Genomic DNA, 23,550 nt, shown 5'->3' on the forward strand with positions numbered 1-23,550 from the left:
AAACTTATGGTGACCGTTTAATATACAGTTTAATTAATTTGACAAACATAGGCATCAACAATAATGTCTTCTTTTTTTTTTCCTTTTTTTCCTTTTAAATCAATGACCCCTGTAGTTGTGTATACATAATTCCTTGTGTTCTAAATTACACACACACAAGCACGCACAGGTGCATGTTAACAGTCTACAGAGGTTCCACCAACTCCACTTATCAAGAAATATTGTGTATCTGCGCGACTGGCCTTTACTCATTCATGTAGGAAATATTGTTGTGACGATGACGGACGCCGCTGTAGACTTGAATGAATGCATCGATGCACCGCAGCTGGTTTTTTACAGGTCTATGGGGCGGGAGAATATTGTGACATGCCGATGGGACATTTGGATAACAACTCTACTATGGGGGATATACAATATAATACAGGGGGATGGTGTGGGCCAGTGATATGCCTGCTAGAGAGGAAGGACCATTTTAGTCCCCGTGAGTACAGGGCACAAGGGCCGTCTAGGCAGGAGAGAGTCTCAACAAATAAACATTCCTTTTTTTTTGATTGACTTTAAATAGTGTCTACTCACACTGCAGTCCAACATAAAGCAGGAATAGCTATCAGCCTAATAAATCAGAACATTCCACAGTAGCTCCCACACACCGAGCCACTGAATTACACACGTACAAGCACAAAGATGTGTCTTTGACTCCGACCAAGAGTGCACGATTGCAGTTCAAGCTCTGTGGTCTTGAACATTAAAAACAACATTCAAACCAACAAAGACAAAAAAGCTTAAATTTTCAAACTAGGAAAACATTGCCTGGCTGAGAGATGCTATTCTCAGGGCTTTTATATTCTAGCAATACAACAGCTGGGGACAGGCGAAAAACAAAGATGTCCCCTATTTTTGAAATATGAGCAAGTTTAGCTTAGAGGCCGTGTAGAGGAAACACTGGGGCCAGAGTTACCAGCTCTTAAAATTGCAGGGAACTTTAATGGGAGTAACATATTGTGGTGTCATATCTTTCATCAGTGTCCTAACATCTGAACCATGGATCTAGATGTGCGAGATCTTCAGCGAGAAGCAGCATGCGCTTGTGTGAGACAGAATAAACTACACCTTATACGAGTTAAGTCAACAATATTTGTATTTTTTTTTTTATACACTAGACTGGTGTTTCCCACAGTGGAAGGTAAAAGTCGAAGATATGAGGAGGCTCACGTGAAGATCTGTCAGTAAAACCTCTGAGAATAGGATCTCCTTCTTACTGGAGGCTTGGATGAGCACTACTGTCCATAAACACAAAATGGTCATCACATGTCGAGTCCCTCTGTAACATATGGGCACCATGGAAGTGGGGAGGGCGGGTTTATGTGTATGTGCGCATGTTGGAGGGAAATGTAAATGGGCCTGCATCAAATGCTGCCTGATATTAGTAATGGGATTGGAGGGATGTATTGTATGAATTTATGCTTTTCTGTGTGTGCCTGTCTTTAAGCATGAGTCTCTATTGGTGTGCACACTGCACCCCTGGGCCATGATGGCCCCCCTCCTCATCAGAGCTATCATTGTAGGCCTCTCTCCTGGCTCCACCTCCTGAGCCTTGACTCTTATCGAAATCTGTCAAGTCAACTTCCTCGGCATCTGCTGAGATAACAGGATCCTCTGCACGGGCGGGCAGCAGGCACTCGAGCTCCTGAAATGAATACAAACACATAAATACATGGCACCGTGATCATTTCAGCTAGCTTCAGATACAACGTGGACATTTGTATCTTTTACATCTGCTACTCACATTCAGTTTTTCAGGGCTAATCCAGTTGTTGTCGGGGAACTGGACATCAAACTTGACGTAAAGGTCTCCCTTTTCAAAGGGGTTTCTATACTGAGGCATTCCTTCTCCCTTCACCATTCGAATAGAGCCTGCAACACAGCACACACATAAGGGTGTAAAACATGATATGATACAGCTTCATCAACATCTACTGTATTTACTATACTGTGACATAACATGTCCGTTAAGTGAAATGCTATTAAAAGTCCTGCAATTAAAGTGGTTAATGTTTGTTTGCTGTGTTGCAAGGAAGATTCAAAATGCAGTTATGTGGGGGTTTGGTAACGGAAGGGGTGAAATCATCATCTTTTTTGTATCTCTTGAGCGCAAGAAACTAGAATATGCAATAAACAATCTTAATAATTTCTCTTCACTATCTCTGCATGATGCATTGGGCTTTTTGGTGCCATCTAGTGTTCGGTGCATAGACTCTCTTTCTGAAACTGTGAGCCCAACCCCAAGGTGTGCACCAGCCCAGTACAGTGAGATGTAGTGCTAAGTGAAACGGCACATCTCCTTAAGGTCACAGACCAGAAACCGGACAGTTATTCAAACAGTGCGGGGAGAAGTTTACCTGGCTCGATGACTTTGCCAGGTGGGTACCTAACAAGCAACTGGCGCCCGTCAAGGTGTGCCACAGTCATCTGGAACCCACAGAGGGCCTCCACCAGGCCAATGCGCTGGACCATGTGAAGGTCGCTGCCATCCCGGCGGAATTCCTGATTAAGAATACAGTTACAAATTTTGTGCGGCCTTATCTTCAAGCCATTTCATACACTGTGAGAAACCATACAGAAACAAAAGTGTCATCTAGTGTAAATGTGTTGTTTACCTCATGTTCTTTTTCCTGCAGTACCAGGACTATATCGCCTGGTTCAACTCCTGGTGCTTGGTCAGCTTCCCCAGAAAAAGTGATCTTCTGTCCGTGTTTCATGCCTTTGTCCACATGCACCTCCAGAAGCTTTGTCTCTTTACACACCTTGTGGCCCTCGCACTTTTTACAGCGGTCCTTCTCATTGATCACCTCCCCTAGACACACACATACACACACAGAGTGCAATTTCAGTGCTGCTGCAATTGACTGTAAATGTTTTCACAAAAATAGTCACATTTATTGCATATATACATACAGTATGTACATCATTTACCTTCTCCATTGCAGTCTGTGCAGACTGACTGCATCTGTTGGACCATGCCAGGGGCCAGCTGTCTGATCATGATTCTCATACCTCGCCCTCTGCAGGCAACACACTTCTGCACTGCTCCTGCTTTACCCCCTTGACTAAAAAGGTAGAAAGAAGTGTCAAAAACATAGGAAGTCTACACATCGGACTTTAAGAACTATCGTATATAAGCAACTCTTCGCCAAATATCTTTTTGAGGCAAATACCATGGAGTGACAGTGAGGCATCATTAAAAAAGAAAAGAAAAGCTTAACAACAAAGACCTTGCAGATGGTGAAGTTTGCTATAATTACTTAGGTGCTCACAAAATTCAGTTTGCAGACGACCACTTTTTTTCCACTGCATGACACAGATTTTTGCTCTTGGCTGCATCGTGTCCCTAATTGGATTGGACGTGCACATCACCTATCCATTTTACATGATAATGCATTAATAACAGCAATTCTTGTCTATGCACATCATAACATGTGCCATTATATACCAGTGTGTATCTGAACATTAAGAATAGAGATCAATGTGCTTGTTTATTGTTAAACTTACCCATTGCAGGCACCACAAAGAACATTCTTACTGAGCTGTAGTTTGGTGGTTTTTCCATTGTAGAGGTCTTCGAGAGATACTCTGTATAGGGGGGGCAGAAGAGATGAGATGACACATTGTGTTTGAACGACCTGCTGACACAATCGTATTGTGTCAAAGCAAAACACACGTACTTCAGAGGGTGAACCATATCCTCTCCTCTCCTCCTGCCTCCGTTGCGACCTCTGCCCTGTCCCCCCATGAACCCAAAGAGTCCTCCCCCAAAGATGTGAGAGAAAATATCGTCCATGCCAGGCCCCCCTCCGCCGCCCTCTCGTAGCCCCTGCTCTCCATAGCGGTCGTAAAGGTCTTTCTTCTCCGGATTTGTCAGAACCTCGTAGGCAAAGCTGATCTCTTTAAACTGGAAAAGCATGAAAAACCAGTCAGAAACATCATAGGGCACCAAAGAAACATCACAACAATGAGGATTGGCTAGTTATTTTAGTTGAGTACAGCTGCTGGGCTGTCAGTTCGTGACAAAATAACGAAATATAATCGTTTCCTTGTCCCAAATGTGAGGCATATGAGCAGCTATTGCAGAGTGCAGTGCAGTAGAGTTGTTAAGAGGACGTGTTTTGGCACATCTTACCTTGTCTCCAGCATCTGGGTTCTTGTCAGGATGGTACTCTTTGGCCAGTTTACGGTATGCCTGCAATAAAGCCATTGGAAAGACCATTACAGATGGTGATAAAGGCAAATTACTAACCCTCATTAGGTTAGTTAGACTGCAATAACTTACAATCCTACTGCCTAACTTGCAGCTCAGCAAGAAACCCAACAATCCCATATTGCCTTTGACATCCCAGATGCACAAAATTCTCTTTTGTGTGAACTGTGAACATAACACTGTTAACAATGACTTTGTTCTATTCTGATGTACTAGGGGTGAGTCAGCATACACACCGCCAGAGCCCGGAGACTCCTAAATGAATAGCAACGACTATTAATATGAGGTTATGGCTCCTGAACTGGCACTGGTCCCCTGACTAAACAAACTCTTGAGCCAGTAGGGTTGAGTTACACAAAATCTAACTCTTATCCTAAAGACTAACCCACCTGGAAGCATAACTTTAACCCTTGACTAATGCTGATAGTCTGGCCAATCACAATTTCTAGCATCTTCCCTGTATCTTCTGTCATTTAAAGCAGGTAAGCCAACTCATAGACTTGATGTACAAGAGGAGGAATGTGTATTTGATCTTCTCGCGAATAGAAAGTATGTCTAAACTGCACCTTAACGATCAGCAATTCAGTGTGAAGCAGGTGAAGAAGAAAAAATGCCTGCAGCTCTACCGACTGTGCTGCTCAGCACTGACTGAATCTAAAGCTCAGGCACTTTAATTAGGGAAAATAGAGCTGGTGTGTGAAGTCAGGGTACCTGCGCCACTCCAGAAGTCACTGTGTTAATGTTATTAGTTAGACCTCTGTAGTGGCATGAGATGGAGAGAGCCATCTAAGTGGAATGTGCTGCAACTGCAAAGCACGCTGTCAACGTCAAACGACTCCATTTGCATTGAGTTTATGACCTAAAAGACTGAACCTATGGTCAAATGTAAAAATAACATTAGTCTTATGTTTAGGGGTGCTACTGGTTCACCATGGACATCATAGGTGCACAACAAATAGTGTGTGTGTGTGTGTGTAGACAATTCGTGCAGCTTCAAATTTCCCCATTTTTTCCCAAGGTGCAGAGCTGATAAATAATTGAACAGCTTCAGACAAATAAACATAAACATGGCCCAGTAACAGCACAAAAACATTCCCTTTTATTGAACTGTTTTGATGCTGCGTGCTACCAAATAGACCGGTGGGTTTCAACAGTAGATGATCGCTGGAATAACGATGGACCAGAAAATACTTAGAGGCATGTGTTCTTTACTACCCATTAACTAAATTCACTAAAGTTAATCCACGGTCGCTTTGTCGTGATGGCGGCGTGGCCTCGCTCCATTTATGACCTTAAAATAGTAACCAAGCCGATTTATTTCCTTCTGAATGAGCCGTTTAGCTCACCATACTTGTTTACAATACGATTTTGGCATAGGCTATTTGCTGGACTGTATCCTAGCATTCACTTCTAAATAGCAGGAAGGCTAGCCCACCATAGTCCGTATTTTACAATGTAGTGTTTGGATTGTAACTGACTGGCATTTTGTCTTGTGATCACCTCACCTACACAAAGTTAGATGTTGACTAATTAACAATGATGTGCCGCGAAGCAGCTGACACACACACACCTTAGCTCGCGTGCTAGCACGGGACCTAGCTTGTAAGCTGTTGCTAAGCCTGTTTTTAGCTAGCGTTCAGTAAAACTAGCGCACGCCAACTAGCTTGTTTCTAGACTTGTTTCTAGTCTCGTTTCAGCGATCCATCGTTACCGTAACAAACTGCGCTTTCGTACCTTTTTCAGTTCGTTTTCAGAAGCAGATGGTGAAACTCCGAGGATGTCGTATAGTTTAGTGTCTACAACGTTCGCCATGATGCTAACCGGCTAGCACAGAAAGAGCTTCTGCGGAGGTTGAGCGGAGTGGAGGAACCGACGCAAGATCCAGGCTGATGGCTACGTCCGAGCTGTCAGAGCCCGCGGAGCTACACACCACAAACATTTAGATTTAAATTTAACATTTATTAAGAGTGTAAGAATGTATAACGTATATGTCTGTATAATTTATTAATATTAAAGGGCAATAACCCGTTTTTATGATAATTTTAAAATATTTCATCAGCGGTGTAAATGATATTGTATATACTCAATTACGTTTGTTTTGTTTGAATTTAGTTCTATATATTTTGCTACATTATGTCTTGGTTTCTTTAGTACATGAAAGAATATAAGCCACCTTTTGTGAAAACTATGCGGAGTATTAGGGTCACCCTTGAACAAAACAAAAGGTGAATGGAGTCAGTTCGAGTAAACAGTTCTATTTTGAATGGTTATAAAGTCGTAATATTTCGGGAAAAATGTCGAAATCAACAGTTTCTCCAGAATTGCTAATACACCAAACCTCATTTCTGAACCAAATGTTTTAGTGAAGCCGAATGCTAATTGCGTTTACTGTATATAATAAACATTTTTATTTATTCATTTTTCATTCATTCAATTTTGTAACTTATGCCCTGGCCCCCAGAAGAAATGAGGGAATTTTGAGGCACTTTGTTTGATTTTGGCAGAAGAAGCGGTGGGTTTGTGGCTGTAGAGTTGTACCTTTAGATTTGTTTTAGGTTTGGAGAAAATGAGTGAAGATGAAAGGTCAGGGTGAAATTGTTAAAGGTTTTCCCCAATTAATGTCAAAACTCTTATCTTATCTGTTTATGTCACAATTAACAGATAAGATAGAGAGGGAGGCGAGAGGGAGCTGTAATGACGTCAAGATGAGATAGAGAGAGAGAGAGAGAGTTGTAATGGTCTTGTAATAACATGAATACAGTAGAATGAGAGATCATTTATTACTAATAACTCACAATCTGAGTTTCGAATATTAGACAAACAAATGACAAAGATAGAGCTAAAAAATAAATAAGTGGATCGGATCCTTCCCGTCAAGTGTCACGAAATCGGTTCATTTCGAGTTATTTTGCAAAACAAACAAAAATAAATAAATACGTACAAACGAATTAAAACAGAACCTCCTTGGCGGCGGTGATCAACCCGCTTCCCGGAACAGCCACGGGGTGTCACTGTGGTGACACGGACGTCTGAGAAGAACAAACATGGAGGAAGTGTTAACCTTATGCCGTATCAATGTTAATCTCACTACCAAGCTTGAAGAAACGAGCTCGCGCGGCGTCTCCATGACAGCATACACACACGTCTGCGTGTAAAACGGTGCTGCTGGCGTGCGTCGGTTTTACGAGCTGCGTGCGTGTGTGTGTGAGGAACAGACGAGCAGGCGCGCGCTGTCACCGCAGTAAAGGCTGGTAAGAGGAGATAAGCTAACTCAGCATTCACTTATGCTAACGATGGGGACGCGACGGATAGACGTGTTAGCATCGTGATATCCCGGTAAACCCTCCGACCCTCCGGGTGGTTGTTAGCTGAGGTTATCCGGGCGCCGGGGACTGGAGGCCCGTCTGCCCGTCAAATGTCAGCGAGTGTGTGTGTGCTGGTTTTGAAGCTAAAGGCTCCGGCTAGCTACTGGGCAAAGGATTTGATTGATGAAGTTACCTGGCTGAGCTCAATGACACCTGTTTGTCAAACATGCTAATGTGTAGATATGAATACACTACGTCAAAGGAAACACGAGCCAACCAGTGACGACGGCTAAGCAAAGAATGAGCCCGAACCTGTTTATCAAATGACTGCCAAAAGAATTCATTTGATATTACACACACACACACACACACACTCTGACTTGACTGTTCCCCTGCAGTGATGCTACAATTCAGCAATATTTTAATTGTTCTGGATATCTATCTATAATATTTCTCCCTTCTCCTTCTCTTCTGCCAGGTTGAAGGTGAAAGGTGTATGTGTGTGTGAGTCTGCAGTGGTATGGTGTTAGTATGAGTGAAGTGGGTGTGTGTCCTTGTGTATTTGCTGATGCTGATCGATGTGCAAGCCATGCAGTGTCATTAAGCCTAACAAGGTCTGACTGAGGATTTCACTGCACATGTAAGAGCGTACACACACACACACACACACACACACAATCACAATCCATTTAGGTATGTCATTATTGTCCATCACACTGAAAACACGCACTTGTTCAATATGTCCAACATGCCGACCACACCCAACACGGTAATCACTATGCTGTGTGTGTGTGTGTTCTTTGCTCCATCAGCTGTGTGTGTATGAGCAGCAGCCATGTTTTGGAAGTTTGACCTGCACACATCGTCTCACCTGGAGGCTCTGCTGGATAAAGAGGATGTCACGCTCACTGAGCTCATGGAGGAGGAAGATGTTCTGCAGGAGTGCAAGGCTCAGAACCGGAGGTATTTCTTTAACGTTCATGCGCTCCAGTTGTCAATCAATCATCTGCTGTCACACTAGAGCTAATCATGTGTGTGTTTCTTCCCCCTGATTCCTGGCTTGCAGACTGCTTCTGTTCCTGTGCCAGGACCACTGCATGCAGGAGCTGCTCCGACTGATCACCACAGAGCCCCCTTCTGGTGTTGAGGAGACGAAGCGCTTTAAGTAAGTGCCCTCCTATAGAACACGGTGGTGATGCAGTAAAGATGTCCTACAGTATATTATATAGGATACCTGCCATTTTGTCCGTGCTTTAACAGAGTGCTCAGGTGTATCAAAGCTAAACCCACTGAATACCTTTTTAAAATGACAGTATATTGAAGGAGCTGTGAAAGTCAGCACAGATTTCTTTCAGCATACGGTTGCTTTAACATTACTTACTGCCGTTTGTGTTTCATTTTTATTTGCAGGTATTCCAACATAGCGTGTGAGCTGTTGACAAGTGATGTGGGGGTGATCAATGATAAGCTGGGGAATGAGGAGCCTCTGCTGGAGGCTTTGTACGCCTTCCTGGAGCAGCCTTCTCCCCTCAACCCCCTCTTGGCTTCTTTCTTCAGCAAGACCATTGGGAATCTTATTACACGGAAGACTGAGCAGGTAACGCTCACAGGCCCACACATACACACACAAAACACACTTTGACCCCCCCATGAACTTTCTTCTAGCACCTCCACCCACCAGGCCAACTGTTCTACTTGTGTACTTGATCCATTTTTGCTGCCAAACATAATGGTGATAGTGTTTCCATTGCTGTCTGGATTGTTTAGGTGATCAGTTTCCTGCGACACAAGGAGGGATTCCTTTCCTTGGTCCTGAAGCATATCGATACGTCTGCTATGATGGATGTTCTCCTGCGACTTATCAGCTGTGTGGAACCTGTTCCCCTGCGCCTGGAGACACTTACTGTACGGGACACATTTTGCAGTCGAGACAACACACACAGTGACATTTTGTGCTCTCGTGATAACATCTTTTCTGTCTTAACAGTGGCTGAATGAAGAAAAGCTCGCCCAGAGACTCATAGAACTCATTCACCCAGAGAGAGATGAGGAAGTAAGAATGACATTTTTAGTATTATTATTCAGTACTCCATCATGATCAGCTTCTCCGGAAGACAACATTTATTCATCTACGTGATTTTGTCTTCTCTTATTTATCCAGCGGCAGTCTAATGCATCTCAGACTCTGTGTGACATTATCCGTCTGAGCAGAGACCAGGCCAATCAGCTCCAAGAGCTCTCCGAGCCCGACCCACTGCTCACTGCGCTGGAATCGTAAGTCAGAAAGTGGCTCACTCGCACTTAGCGCTCTGCGTTAACAGGATGCAGTTGTCCCGACACACTCCATTGTGTTTCTGCAGGCAGGAGTGTGTGGAGCAGCTGCTGCAGAATATGTTCTCGGGCGAGAGGACAGAGAGCTGCATCGTCAACGGCATCCAAGTCCTCCTCACGTTACTGGAGATCAGGAGGCCTGTGTAAGTGTCTGTGTGTGCAGCGGCGGTGAAGCTGTGCCGTCTGCAATGTGCTGTGTCTTTATGTGTGTTTGCATCTGTGTGTGTGTGACAGGGTGGACGGTGTCATGGATGCTCAGGGCTTTGAGAGAAGTTACACCGTTAACAGCAGCATTCTGTTGGCCGTTCAGCCGCACCTCACACACTTCCACCAGTTACTTCTCCAGCCACTCAAGGTACACAACCATCAATCATTCCCTCCCATCACTCCCTACTTTACTGGATGCCATCTGTCAACCTGTCACCACATCTGTTCTGAGACAATACGGCACCATTGCTACATATTAGTAATACTGAGATTAGACTCATATGGATTATTTAATACAAAGCAGAATAAAACCCAGAAATGTTTCAAACCTAGTGAAGCAGTGCAAGGATGGCAAATAACATTTTATTGTATTATGTTATAGGGCTCTTGCATTTCTTGAACTATAAAAGAAATAAATGATGTCATAGTCATATAGTAATACATAGTTTATATACAATTTTGCTGTAGAAACGCTTAAAGTTTTGCAACCAAGAGTCAAATTGAAATGGTTACGCCTCTGATTCATCACACCCACCTTTATATGACACCCCCCCCCCCAGACCATTATTACCCATAAGCCTCCTTGCTCTCTATGTGCACTTTAAGGACGGCTCTGTGTTTTGTTTTGTGCGTGTTTAGCGTAATCCCATGCTGACCTCTCTGGGCATGCTGGAGGAGCCGTTGGGGAACACACGGCTGCATGTAGCCAGACTGGTGGCCTCTCTCCTGTACACCAGCTCAGCCAGTCACGCCGTGGTGGCACAGGAACTCTGCCGACTCAATACCATGGACCTGCTGCTGGTAAGACGCTCCGCAGCCTCGCCCGCTCAGTCAATACTCCTACTAATACTGTTTTTGCAAAGTGTATAATGTACGAATGCGTTTTCGTAGGACTTGTTCTTTAAGTACACGTGGAACAACTTCCTGCACCTCCAAGTGGAGCTGTGCGTCGCCGCCATCATCCGGCCCTGTGCCCACGAAATGAGACTTCAGCCCGGCCTGATGTGTGAGGATAACTTCAGGCCTCAGCAGGAAGTCCCACAAGAGGAGGCCTCGTCTCAGCAGCCCGAAAGCTCCGAGCCTTCAGTCGCCACGGAGATGTCTGCACACGACCTGATGGTGACTCATGTAGGTGTCCCCTTCGGGTTTGAAGCCAGAGGCCCGAGCGCCGTTTGACGTTTACGCTCATCTCTTCGCTTTCCTGTGTCTGAGTTACATTTCTGACAATCTCCGTCTCTCCCAAGTTGTTTCAGCACTGCCAGCTTGTTAAGAGGATTCTGCAGTCTTGGGCAGAGAATGATAAGATCCAGTAAGTAAAGGAGGAGTTGTGTTTTGTTAATAGAAAGAATTTAGGGTTTTTACTAAGCATCTACGTGATTTTGTCTTGTTTTCAGGTCCGAGGGCGGCATGAGGAGAGGGTACATGGGACATCTGACCAGGATCGCCAACACAGTGGTCCACAACCTGGAGAAGGGCCCTGTTCACACCCACATCAGTAACCTCATCACAGGTGTGTGTGGACACGTCTACTCAAACATATCCGAATATGTAAAGAACCCTTAGTGCTCTCTAAAAGCAGTTGCTTGTGTGTGTGTGTTTTGTTGCAGAGCTGCCAGATGACTACAGGGGGCGCTGGGAAACCTTTGTGGACCAGACCCTGGCAGAGACCAATCGCAGAAACACCATCGACCTGGTACACACACACAAACAAACACATTACTATACATCGTAGCTACTCACAATCTCTGTTTCACACACGTATCTTTACATTTCCACATTTGAGCTGTCCCGTTTCTCTTCATTGAGGTGGGCTCTGGAAACCCTCGCCCTTCCTCTGAGGATGACATGGAGAGTCCCTTCCCCAAAGAACTGACACTGCAACAGGTACACGCACAAACACTGCGTACACACATCGTATCAATAGCCTCTGGCATCAGGTGTAGTTATCTAATCCCTGTGTGTGTCTCCAGGCCTTCTCCGACTACCAGATCCAGCAGATGACGGCTAACTTTGTGGATCAGTTTGGGTTCAATGATGAGGAGTTTACTGATCACGATGACAGCATTGGGTAAATAAACTGATCTTCCTCCCTGTGTGGCAGTGTGATGTCATGTCTGTATGCTGATGAATCCTCTTCTTGTTGTTGTTGTTGTCGCAGCGCAACTTTTGACCGGATTGCAGAGATCAACATCAACATAGATGGAGGCCAGGACAGTGTGAGTTGGCTTCAGACAGTATGGTTTATACACACACACACACACACACACACACACACACACACACACACTAATCCCTAATGTTATATGTCCCTGTTATTATTTTGGGCTGTGCAGGATTAATCTTAGTCTTTGCTTTGTGACATTCTGACAGTCACACCCAAGCAGGAAGAAACACACTGCTCATACTTAAACCTGTTGAAATGATCCTCCTGGTGTTTGCAGACTAGCACAGCTGTGTTTGAAGCGTGTTCCAAGGAGAGGATTCAACCCTTCGATGACGACGAAGAGGACATCTGGGAGGAGAAAGAGATCAACTATGCAACACAAACTAAATCTCGAAACAGGTTTGTGTTCAGCTGTAGGGGCAGTGAGTGTTTGACATGATTTTGTGGCGGCGGTTGATTGATGACGGGACGGGTGACGGTTTTGTTTTGTGTGCAGGTTCGGCGGGTCTCAGCCGTCCCAAAGCCAAGCAGCGAGCGTGGCCTGTGACAGGACAGCGGGTTCCGCCGCCGAGGCTTCAGAATCGGCAGCGGACCCAGATACAGAGGAGGGCGGGGAGCCGAAAGACGATCTGGATCCTTTCTCCAGCCTGGGCCCGACTGAGACGACGCAGGGTGAGATAGATGTTCAGATGTATCATCGCCGCGTACATTTCGTTACGCGGAGCGCTCGTCTCATGCAGAGTTTGTATGGATCGTCAGGCACCGGTTGGATCGCAGACTTCGGGGAGGTGAACTCTAAGGCTCCTGCGGCTGGAGGAGGCTTCTCTGCCTGGGATGCTGCAGCTTCCCAGCCGGCCACCACCTCAGAGACAGAGGAGAAAGGATGGGCCAAGTTCACCGACTTCCAACCTTTCTGCTGGTGAGTCTCGGTGTGCTTATAAGTATGTTGTTATGTTAAATAACTGTGAATAGAGCATCCTAAAGTCTGGGTCTTGTGTGTGTGTGTACCTCAGTTCAGAGACAGGACCCAGGTGCAGCTCTCCGGTCGACTCTGAGCTCAGCGGGTCGGACAAAACCAAACCAAACCAGAACCGTAAGTTGTTCTAATGGCTGTTTTGGGAAGTTTTGCTGTTAGAAATTGTTTACCATCATGAATAATTCAGTCTGTTTCTGACATGAATGTATGATTAGACTCCACGGTGAAACACATGCATCACTCAGGCTATTAAAACTCAAATTTGGTGAATCTTAGGAGATGTTTGTGTTTATAATGACTTTATCTAGATTTGAATTTGAAAATCTGAAGAAAAAAGCAACAGAAGAAAAATCAATTCAAATCTCTTTCTCCCTCTGTCTCTCTCTTTCTCCCTCTGTCTCTCTTTCTCCCCTTCTGTCTCTCTCTTTCTCCCCTTCTGTCTCTCTCTTTCTCCCTCTCTGTCTCTCTCTTTCTCCCTCTCTGTCTCTCTCTTTCTCCCCCTCTGTCTCTCTCTTTCTCCCTCTCTTTCTCCCTCTTTCTCCCTCTCTGTCTTTCTCTTTCTCCCTCTCTTTCTCCCTCTCTTTGTCTCCCTCTTTGTCTCTCTCTGTCTTCCTCTTTGTCTCTCTCTTTCTTCCTCTTGTCTCTCTTTCTTCCTCTTGTCTCTCTCTTTCTCCCTCTCTGTCTCTCTTTCTCCCTCTCTTTGTCTCTCTCTTTCTCCCTCTTTGTCTCTCTCTTTCTCCCTCTTTGTCTCTCTCTTTCTCCCTCTCTGTCTCTCTCTCGCAGCGTGTGTGTGGAGTGTGTGCGTGGCGAGGAAGGCTCCGCTGGTGGCGTCGGACAGCTCCTCCTCCAGCAGCTCGAGCAGCGATGACGAAGAGGACAAGACGCAGTCCACGTCCTCGGAGACGGTCACCACAGAGACCATCACCACCGGCGCAGGCAAGGAGACCATCCGGCTCACCATGGACGCCAAGAACGAGAGGGCCGTCTTCACCAGGTAACGCCCGCCGACGGAGGCACGGGGCGGCTGCTTCACCGTCCTTCGACCCCTTGTGTCCCTCTCTCACTTTACTGTCCACATGTCTCTCAACTGCTTACATAGAGGCCTCCTTTCCCTCCAAAATGTTTCTCCTCCATTCTCTGTTATGTGTCTCTCCGTCTGTCCCTCCCGTCTCGTCTCCCCCCTCGACTCCAGAGTATTCAGACCAGCAGTCAGACGGTATGTTGTTGTTGCTCGTGGTCCTTCTTGCACTAGAGTGTGGAATGCTTCCCTTAAACGTTGGATGAAGGGCGGAGAAGCGCAATTAATGTTTTTTCCGTTGGCTCATTGCATTTTTCACTCACAAGCGGGATGCCGTGTTACCGCGTGTGTGTGTTTGTACCGCAGCGCAGGAATCATTCAGTCATCCAGAAGAAGCTTAACTCAGACGTCCACCGAATGATGCACTAACCTCATGTTCCCCCCCCAAAATGACCACATATCTCCCAAAACGCACCAAAGTCCAAAAACCAAATGTGCTCATCGGCTTTACACTCTCTCTCCTAGTGAGGAAGTTATCAGTCATTGGTGTGTATTATTTCCGAGCACCCCACATGTACTAACAGCGTATGAGATGAGCATGCCATGACGAGAGACTGCTAACAATCAACAACATGCTAACAAACCAAAACATTGGCCGACGTGCAGGAGCATGAAAGTGAGAGCAGAGAGTGAAATCTGGAGCGTGTTCTCTTTCTGTTTTACTCTCAGGGGAACAATTTCCTGGCTTCTTCTTTTGTAAGAGTTGGATTTCTTGTTTTTTTTCCAGTGATGCAGACAAGGTACCGATAGAGGGACTCTCCATCCAAGACAAAGATAAAGACAAAGACAAGGGGAAAGGCACCGAGAAAGACGGCGAGAAAGGGAAGAAGCAAGGCGACCCTCCCAGCACAACATCTGCCAGTCCTCCTAACCAGTCAGCTGCAGTCACACAGTAAGCGTATGTACACGTTATATACAACCACTTCACACGGTACCTGCACATACTTATGATTTAAGCTTCGAGATCTCAGCCTGCCACACTTAACACAACGTAACCGGACTTCAGCAGAAACTAAAGAAGCCACCTGATTTAAGAATTTGACTTCCAATTCTGTCTTCTAATGTTTTGTTTGTGGTTGCCTTGCAGAGAGACGCAGCCCTCCGCTAACGGGCCGGCCTAACCATCACAAACACACACACACTCACTCGCACTCGCTTCACTCACCTGTGCATCCATCACTGAGCCACGCCCCCTTCCCTCCTTCTCCCCGGCTCCTTTTTCTTTCTGTCTCGAGCAAAGGGATCTCCCAACAACCTGGAGTCCATGAACCCCTAACCCTAACCCAAAGTAAATAGATACTTCTGGTGTCTTCCGACTCCCAAAACAAAATTGTGACAATATTTTCCTTGTAATTTGGGAAATGTATTGCGATTCTGAGCAGACTTTGGCAGTTTAATCCCAACATTTCAGTTTGTTGTTCTCTGGGCTCTTGACTGTTTACACTTTCACTTATACTCACATAATCAGCTGAGAGTAAACGATCTAAGACGCTAAGCACTCCTTTCCTCCCGAGTATTCCAGTGTGTACACGCTAGGTAGAAAATTCATCGGTACAAATGTGAAAATGTGTTTGTTTTTCTTTCTCTCCTTTGAATCCATTTCTTTGTATTGATCTCACGGAGCACAGGCGACTTGAATAAGATTTGAATTACGAAACCAATCCATGCCACACTTTCTCCTCCTCTAACCTTTGGAAGATATGTGTGGTTTAGAGGTGTGTGTGTGTGCGTTTTGTTTTTATGTACGTGTGTAGACCTGTGTTTGTATGTGTGTGTGTGTGTATGTTTGAGCTCTGTCTGAGGGACGGAGTGCATTCTCAGGTTCAATGGAGAAATATACGGACACAAAGAAAGCACACCTGTGTAACGCACACACACACGCACACACGCACAGGAACGCTATGCACACTGTACACACACACAACACACACACACACTAAAAGACAGTGATGTGCGCATTAAGTTTCATATCACCCTCAGAGCTGTTTAATGTAATATTGTGACATTTGAACCTGTATTAGGTCGTGGCTATCCTCGGTAATATGTAAACGTACTCTAAATGTAAACAGTATATATAAACATTATATCTATTTTTGGAATAAATCCAGTCGTACGGCAAGGTGGTTGTTTAGCAGGTTGCGATGTGTGTAATGTATGTATGTGTTGGAAATGAGGCAATAATGATGTCTGTGTTTTGGTTTCTACGCCAGCGTCAGTTCCTGTTCCTCTGCTACATGCTTCCTATTTTTGGTGTGTGTGTGTGTGTGTGCATGTGTGGGTGGGTGAGCCTGTAGTCCCCAACATGTCTTCCACATATAATTTATCCTAATTTATTGAGCCCCGGGCCGTGCCGCTGTACTTCATCTCTCTCCTCGTCTCTCTCTCTTACTCAGGGCAGGAGTTCACTTTAATCCCATTTGCCTGACGCAGTGTTTTATTTATGATTCTTTAGAAAGCACTTTTTTTCCAAGAAGCGCTTGTACGTTGGTGTTTGCCGGAGTCCACCGATGTGATGGGAACGTTTGACTTGAATGAGCGATTCATGTAGATACTTTGGAATTCAGTTTCTTTCATTTTTTTGGAATAGTTTTTGCCAAAGTTAATTATTTTGCGTTCTAATAAATTCTGCAGCTGTGTGTGTGGGGGCGGGGGGGGGGGGGGGAGTGGTGTGTGTGTGTGTGTGTGTGAAAAGGTATTAAAGGTATAACATCTTATGCATACTGAGGTACAACACCGTCATCTTTAAGTGCCGTTTTCCGTTTGCACCTTTCAGCCCTCGTTCACCTTTAGGTCCGTGTGCCCCAAACTCTTCATCAGGAGACGATGGGTGCTGGAAGTTGGAATCACTTTTCCATTGACTGAAATCTAAACCAGACCATTTCAAAATATGTTTGTTTACATTAGAGCTTATTATATTTGACCTGCGCGTGTGTGTGTGTGTGTGGGGGGGGGGGAAATGAGAGACAGCTGTGTTGTAAAAACTTCTTTTTTTTTTCTCTTGCAAATTGGACTGATGCTGGTGTTTTTGTTTTTCCATATATAGAGAGTAACCCGTGTTACCTGTTGTCAATTTAGCTTGTACATTTAAATATGAATCCAATAAATATGTCAAGACCATATTAAGAGTGTGTGTACGTGTGTGTTTATCTCACTGATGCGGCCTATCGTAACACACACACACACACACACACACAGACGTGGAACAGGATCTTCTCTGTATAAGAGCTAATGTTGATCTTGAGGGCAGGGGAGCCAGAGGATTATGTTGCTCACACAGGCAGCAGGGAAACACTGAGGATTAAAGATGAAGAACTGTCACACCATCTCAGTGCACACAGTATAGATGATGTAACCTCAGGCAGACGGGAAAACAAAGTGATATTTGTCAGGGAGGAGACGTATCCGCTTCCATATGTCTCCTTTACTCGATGATGATGATGATGATGATGGCGCTACAATAACCACTTTCAGGTTTTAGTTCTAACGTTTGAAGTCTTTCTTCTGGATCCCTTGTGTTTATCAGGGCAACAGTCGTTTGTGCCCAAGAAGATTTTACACCATTTTGAGTTGTTTGTAGGTTTTTTTTCCGTATCTCCTACAATTTTGTCTTAATTGCCACAAAATCAGCTCAATCGACCTGATTGGTGGTGCTCAAGCACCAGCACGTGTGTTTTCAGTATCTCTCGATCTTAATGTGATAGATTAAAAGTTTGTCAGCGGAAAGGGGTTAAAGGTCATCTTATTACGAAACGTAGCAACATTTGGAGGCCTTGGCGGAGGGATGCATTCCAACGTGTGCCCCTCTAGTATTGATTACATAGCTGTTTGCTCGCTCACTGTGGGTGTGTGCTTCCTTTCCTGGCTGTCGTCACATTCAAAGAGTTAACAGGTGACGTTTGAATCTCACTCCCTCTACCTCTTCCTCGCTCCTTTCCGCCTCTCTTAACTTGTACAAATGAAGGCCACCTTTTACTTTGTCATGTGCATCTGCCTTCCTCCCTTGTGGTGCACGAGGCAAGTGAGCATGTAGTACAGCAGAGAAGAAGAGGAGGAGGAGGAGGAAGGGGAAGGAGTGGAGTAGAGTAGAGAAGAGGCGGAGTTGAGTTTTAAATGTGTTGTGGCGAAACCTGCCTGTCCGCTTGGAGCTGAGAGAGGAGGAGCCTGTGGGTGTGGGACTCAAGACAAAGGAGTCAAATACACACTGACACACACACACAGGAGTGAAAGAGGCACACAGCTGGAAAGCCTCACTTAACTTTCGGAATACTTCTGGCCACTTTGGATATTTTTGGAATCCTGCTTTTACCAGTTGTATGGATCTGTGTGTGAGCTCAGAGATGTGTGTGTGTGTGTGAGAGCAGTGGTTACATATGCTGCCTCAAGTGTGCAGAAGGGTGTGTGTGTTAATGTTTGGGATGGCAAAGTGGGGCTGCTGCAACCAACTGCTCTGCTCTTAGCTCTATGCCATGGGGGGTTGCCATAGTTACCCCTCAGCGACGAAGGTAGAATCCACAACTCTTCAGCTGTCTGACATCAGCAATGAAAAACAGTGAGTATTCTGTCACTACATCAGTTTCAACAAGTTTTTTCCTCACACTTGAAGAACAATTCCATTAAATAACTACAGCTGTTTGGATTTTGTAGTTCACTCTGAATCTCACAACACTTTCATTCAGTTTTCCTTTCACTCTCCTGCCTTGAAAATGTGATCCCTAACCCCACGGGGCAGTAATGTGATGAGGGAATCCTCTCTCTCTCATTCTCTCTGCCGCCTTTGTGTTCCCAAACCACAAAAACAGTCGTGAACAAGAAGATGAAGATGCTCGCACAGCCAATGATCCTGAGGCTGAAATGAGAGCAGAGAGGCTGGCTGGCTGCACATGGTTCTGTGAGGAATGTTCTCCAGATAAAGAGCGTGCGTACGTGAGCTACATATTTGTCCGATGGCATCAGTGGAGTTGGATTCCTCAAACGGCAGGGAACACGTTGGAAAGGAAAAAAAGACTTTAAACCAGAGTGTGTGTGTGAGGGTGTTTTAGGACAGTTACTATGCAAATGTTTGCTCTGGGATGAATCTTTTCATGGCGGCTGGCCGTGCTGAGAGCTGTGTTTATCTCACCCACACTGCCGAGGCAAAGGTAAACAGATGGCCAAGCGCAAGAGAGCGAGCTCACTGAAGAGTGTTTACACGCAAACACAACATTACAAGTGGCTCGGGGTTCATTGTGATTGTGTGTGTGTGTGTTCTGGCAACAGGTAGCCAAGGGGCGGGAAGACCAATGGAGTTCATACTACAGAACAGGAACAGAACAATAAACAGGACCTTCACTGAGGCAGTTCCTGTTGACATTAGAGGATTCTGTCTTTGTAAAGGCTTTTATACCTCAGGTGGTATTTATAGAAGTGACTCCTTTCTGTCTGCGTCCATCTCTCCGCCTCTCCTGACCTCTGTTTTTGGACAAAGCCGTGCTGTTTAGACTGTTTAAAGCTGCCTTTCATTGTTACAGTAGAGGGACTGGAACACTACAGAGGACCACAGTGTTACTCCCCCCCCCGCCTTATCGCAACAGGCAAGGTCACACTGAGTAAACTCCACCGCTGTGTAGACATCTAAAACCCCAAGCATGTCAGCTGCTCCGCTGCATTCTGAAAGATTTGAGGTGGGGCCATTAAACATACGGCGCACGTATGCAGAATGCCTCTTCATCCCTGCGTCAGAGAGGCCTCCTTACTTTGCATGAAGGCAAATCACCGCCTCGGCTCTCCAGGATACAGAGGACGCACACGTAAACAGCCGACGCTCATTTTCTGCTCTCCATTGTCATCACTGGGCTACTGATTACAAAGCTTAACCTCCAGCTTATCGGTCGCTATAAACTGATACAGGAAGGAAAGAGGAAGGAGAGAGGAGTTTCTGGTAAAGTAAGCATGTAGGCCGCAGCGTTCAGCACATTCAAGCACGTTATACATTACATATTACTGCAGTGCTCTTCAGTAACAGTAATTACTCTGGCTCACTATTGGCCGGCTTCATTACATTAGTGTCCAGCTTATTGAACGCTCAGGTCTGTAGTGTATACATATGTGTGTGTGTGTGTGTGTGTGTGTGTGTGTGTGTCGGTCAAGAGGGCGAGACAGATGAGAGAGTCGGCCCATAAAACATGTTATCTACTGACCGCAGCTGGAGTAATTAATGCAGTGACCTATCGATTCTTTTACACAACAATATTTCCTCTCTCTCTCTCTCTCTGCGGCTGCTTCATTAACTCTGCACTCTCCTCCCAAGGGGAATTAACAACAATAATCTGGAGGAGCGTCCCTATCTGCAGCAGCAGTACGTGTGCCAGCGGATCCCCTACACAGACGTGAGCACCCTCACAGCCCTGCCGCCTGGTGTGGACCGGGCAGAGTGGCTGGCCAGTAACAGTGAGTGGAGTCCATCAAACGCAAAACTGATTTGAGTCTTTTATCTGAAGGAGCAAGGAGTAATTCTGCTCTTGTTCGTTTCTCCAGCCGTGGCATTTTTCAAGCATGTGAACCTGTTCTCCAGCGCACTGTCAGAGTTCTGCACCCCCAGCACCTGTCCAACTGCTAACGGACCAGACAACATGTACGTCACTCAGCGCTACACATGCAGGCAAAACACATGGTTGATGCTGATCAAATGTAATCCACTATTGTAATTAATTTTCTGGTGTAATGCTAAATGTGTGTGTGTGTGTGTGTGTGTGTGCGTGCGTGCGTGTGTGTGTGTGTGTGTGTGTGTGTGTGTGTGTGTGTGTGTGTGTGTTGATATTGTCAGGGTTTATACGTGGACGGATGACCACGGTAAGAAGCTGAAGTGCTCTGCACCACTTTACTTCGACTATGCCATGTCCTATATTCAGGATCTACTGACTGATGAAGATGTTTTCCCCACAAAAGCAGGTAAAACACATGAACATCTATGTTACACTGTTGTGCTTTACATTGTAGCTCCAGAGTTGACCTTTGACCTCTCACTCTCTTTTCCAGGTTCTGTGTTCCCCGCAGGCTTTGTCTTTCTGGTCCAGAAGGTGTTTTTGCTTTTGTTCAGGACTCTGGCTCATATTTACTGGTCACACTACAGAGAGACACTCGCACTGGGCCTACACCCACACCTAAACACACTCTTCACTCACTTCACACACTTCTGCCAGCAGTATGCACTGCTCGAACCTGAGGAGACTGAGCCACTGCAGGACCTCATCACAGCTCTGGGACAGCATGGCTTCACATAAGCAGCAGCATTTATCAGCACTCTGAGCCCAAACTGAATTTACTTCACTACATGGATTTCACTTCATTTGCAATATAAAACATTTATGTAATGTAAAGAATGTGGAAGAATGAAGAAGTCTCTTTTGCAGACTGGCACATGCCGTCTATAACTGGCATTACTTATTTGCTATATTGTGTGACATTGTATATTATATGAGTCTTTTAAAGATGCATTGGTGCATTGCTTTATTTTGATCCAGTCAAAATCTTGAAGGTCAATAAATGTTAAAGGCGTAATGAAGTACTACATACAATCCACAGTTCATGTAAACAATATGTGCCTCATTTATGTATTGTATAGTATAACATATTGTGTAATGTGATTACATTGTTATGAATGCATTCTATATTGTCATATGTATGAAATAGGAAAGTTCTTGTTTGCATCTTAATGTATGATGGTGAACTCTATATCAAACCTTTGTAACAGACACTTGCTCTATATTGTAAATAGATTATACAAAATAAACATGGTTTCATGTGATACATCATATAAAGAACCTGGGAAATATGAGATCAAGCAAGTGTATTATCGATTATTGTGCTTCCCATTTTTTTTACAAGCACATTTTACTTTTTTTATATTCTTCATCATTCTCACCTTATTCTGGTGACCTGAAAATGTCTCTTTGATTCTTTTTTCTATTCCTGAAGGAGGTCAAGGTCTCTTAAATTGTTTTGAGAACAGCACCACCTGCTGGCTATACTGAGTCACTATCACAGTCTCACTCATGCTGTCAGTTTGAGGCCTGCAGAGATGCTAGAGCGCCTCCAGTTCTTATTTCAGATCCAATTGGTTGAAGTTCCCATCTGAGCAAAACCCAAGAGACAAATCATATGCACACTAAAATGCATTTGACAAACTTATTTTCAAGCATTGTAACAACAAAAATGAATCCTACCTTGCTGCATAGTAGAGTAAGCCAGGATAGACTCATAGTTTGTTCTAGAAACAGACAGAATACAAAGATGAATGAATTAATGAACTGTGATTTCCAGTTTTAAGCCGCTGTAATCCTACTTATCGCCACACAGATGCGCCAAAATACCACAACATTGATGGAAACTCATACCGACATTTATCTCAGAATTATATTACCTATGAAAGGAAATATGGATTCATCAGACACATGTACAACAACAACATGGTAATGACAAAATACACATTTAACACAGCAATTTCAGGTAGGAAAGTCACTATCATTATCTGAAATAAAGGAAGTAAGACTCTGAGAAGCTTTACAGAAACACACACTGCATTCTTGTGCCGTTCTGCTGCAGCACTCAAATGACTGAAATACAAACAGCAGGTTGTCTGGCAAAATATTTCTTCATTATAATTGCAAATGACCTGCAAAGTAAGTTCAGATGAAAACTTATCTCTTTAGTCTGAGCTTCACCCCCCACCTGCACAGAGAAGGTTTTCACTAAATCCCTTTGACTGATTCCATTTTTTATTGGACAATATATCTGAAAATACTGTTGCGTCCATTCCCAGCCCCAAACTGTGATTTCATTGATTTATCAGCATACATACACAAAGAGTGATGAAAGAGAAATGTGTGTGTGTGTCACAAGGTGCAGATGGATGTTGTATAGGTCATGTAATGATTTATAGAGCGTGAATGTGACTCATCTTTCCTCTGATTTCATCCCGGGGTGTCCTGTGGGCATCACAGCCCTACGGTTCAAACTGAAACTCGACTCAGGCTTCCCACTGAGAGCCAAAGCATCTCTGCCTGGAAAGAGGTAGAGGGAGATGGATAAGTCTCTGCAATGGACACACACACACACAGACAGAGACACAGGGTTCTGTTCTTAGATCGGGGACGTGTTAATGCACATGTTGGACTGAACTGAGGCTCACGGTGTTGGAAACTGAGCTTAGGGTGTAATACTGCAAACTGCTGAGTCACAGACAAGCACTGGCACACA

General features: G+C 44.8%; 3 protein-coding genes across 4 annotated transcripts; 2 read left to right on the plus strand and 1 right to left on the minus strand.

Annotated features, from left to right (window-relative positions):
* Positions 1 to 6,133, minus strand: dnaja2b (DnaJ heat shock protein family (Hsp40) member A2b). Its single transcript, XM_076142278.1, has 9 exons — positions 5,990 to 6,133; positions 4,178 to 4,237; positions 3,723 to 3,949; positions 3,550 to 3,630; positions 2,974 to 3,107; positions 2,658 to 2,854; positions 2,400 to 2,544; positions 1,787 to 1,914; positions 1 to 1,687 (listed from the first exon to the last, which is right to left on the minus strand). The coding sequence occupies exons 1-9, from the start codon at positions 6,065 to 6,067 to the stop codon at positions 1,499 to 1,501; spliced, it is 1,239 nt and encodes a 412-aa protein (XP_075998393.1). The 5' UTR covers positions 6,068 to 6,133; the 3' UTR covers positions 1 to 1,498.
* Positions 6,134 to 7,182: 1,049 nt separating this feature from the next.
* Positions 7,183 to 17,439, plus strand: ppp6r2b (protein phosphatase 6, regulatory subunit 2b). Of its 2 annotated transcripts, none has more exons than XM_076142183.1 (25): positions 7,183 to 7,506; positions 8,039 to 8,200; positions 8,373 to 8,523; positions 8,627 to 8,725; positions 8,971 to 9,157; positions 9,328 to 9,465; positions 9,548 to 9,613; positions 9,722 to 9,834; positions 9,921 to 10,034; positions 10,126 to 10,246; positions 10,738 to 10,899; positions 10,990 to 11,226; positions 11,343 to 11,407; positions 11,493 to 11,608; positions 11,706 to 11,791; positions 11,905 to 11,982; positions 12,069 to 12,166; positions 12,257 to 12,314; positions 12,540 to 12,661; positions 12,759 to 12,934; positions 13,022 to 13,181; positions 13,276 to 13,355; positions 14,022 to 14,232; positions 15,044 to 15,208; positions 15,404 to 17,439. In XM_076142183.1, the coding sequence occupies exons 3-25, from the start codon at positions 8,396 to 8,398 to the stop codon at positions 15,435 to 15,437; spliced, it is 2,814 nt and encodes a 937-aa protein (XP_075998298.1). In that variant the 5' UTR covers positions 7,183 to 7,506; positions 8,039 to 8,200; positions 8,373 to 8,395; the 3' UTR covers positions 15,438 to 17,439. The 2 variants fall into 2 exon arrangements, with proteins under 2 accessions (XP_075998298.1, XP_075998299.1); XM_076142184.1 differs by having other exon boundaries at positions 7,185 to 7,506; positions 15,044 to 15,214.
* Positions 17,440 to 18,495: 1,056 nt separating this feature from the next.
* On the plus strand, positions 18,496 to 22,144 carry LOC142992183 (MOB kinase activator 2). Its single transcript, XM_076142519.1, has 5 exons — positions 18,496 to 18,865; positions 20,603 to 20,742; positions 20,830 to 20,926; positions 21,119 to 21,243; positions 21,331 to 22,144. Exons 1-5 carry the CDS (start codon positions 18,783 to 18,785, stop codon positions 21,573 to 21,575), a joined length of 690 nt encoding a protein of 229 aa, XP_075998634.1. The 5' UTR covers positions 18,496 to 18,782; the 3' UTR covers positions 21,576 to 22,144.
* Positions 22,145 to 23,550: the final 1,406 nt, after the last annotated feature.

The sequence above is a fragment of the Genypterus blacodes genome, unplaced genomic scaffold (assembly GCF_046128005.1).
Source record: "Genypterus blacodes isolate CSIRO-AG114 ecotype Tasmania unplaced genomic scaffold, CSIRO-AGI_Gbla_v1 ptg000021l_1, whole genome shotgun sequence".
Classification (NCBI taxonomy): Eukaryota; Metazoa; Chordata; class Actinopteri; order Ophidiiformes; family Ophidiidae; genus Genypterus; species Genypterus blacodes.

Bases quoted from the DNA above. Each gene is read 5' to 3' on its own strand.
- dnaja2b (XM_076142278.1), bottom strand. From the start codon at position 6,067: ATGGCGAACGTTGTAGACACTAAACTATACGACATCCTCGGAGTTTCA. The intron at 4,238-5,989 runs GTACGAAAGCGC...GCTTTATTGCAG, and splicing joins CTGAAAACGAACTGAAAAAG to GCATACCGTAAACTGGCCAA. The intron at 2,855-2,973 runs GTAAATGATGTA...GTGTGTGTCTAG, and splicing joins CACAGACTGCAATGGAGAAG to GGGAGGTGATCAATGAGAAG.
- ppp6r2b (XM_076142183.1), top strand. From the start codon at position 8,396: ATGTTTTGGAAGTTTGACCTGCACACATCGTCTCACCTGGAGGCTCTG. The intron at 9,835-9,920 runs GTAAGTCAGAAA...GTGTTTCTGCAG, and splicing joins CTGCTCACTGCGCTGGAATC to GCAGGAGTGTGTGGAGCAGC. The intron at 12,315-12,539 runs GTGAGTTGGCTT...TGGTGTTTGCAG, and splicing joins TAGATGGAGGCCAGGACAGT to ACTAGCACAGCTGTGTTTGA.
- LOC142992183 (XM_076142519.1), top strand. From the start codon at position 18,783: ATGGGGGGTTGCCATAGTTACCCCTCAGCGACGAAGGTAGAATCCACA. The intron at 18,866-20,602 runs GTGAGTATTCTG...TCTCCTCCCAAG, and splicing joins GACATCAGCAATGAAAAACA to GGGAATTAACAACAATAATC. The intron at 20,743-20,829 runs GTGAGTGGAGTC...TCGTTTCTCCAG, and splicing joins AGAGTGGCTGGCCAGTAACA to CCGTGGCATTTTTCAAGCAT.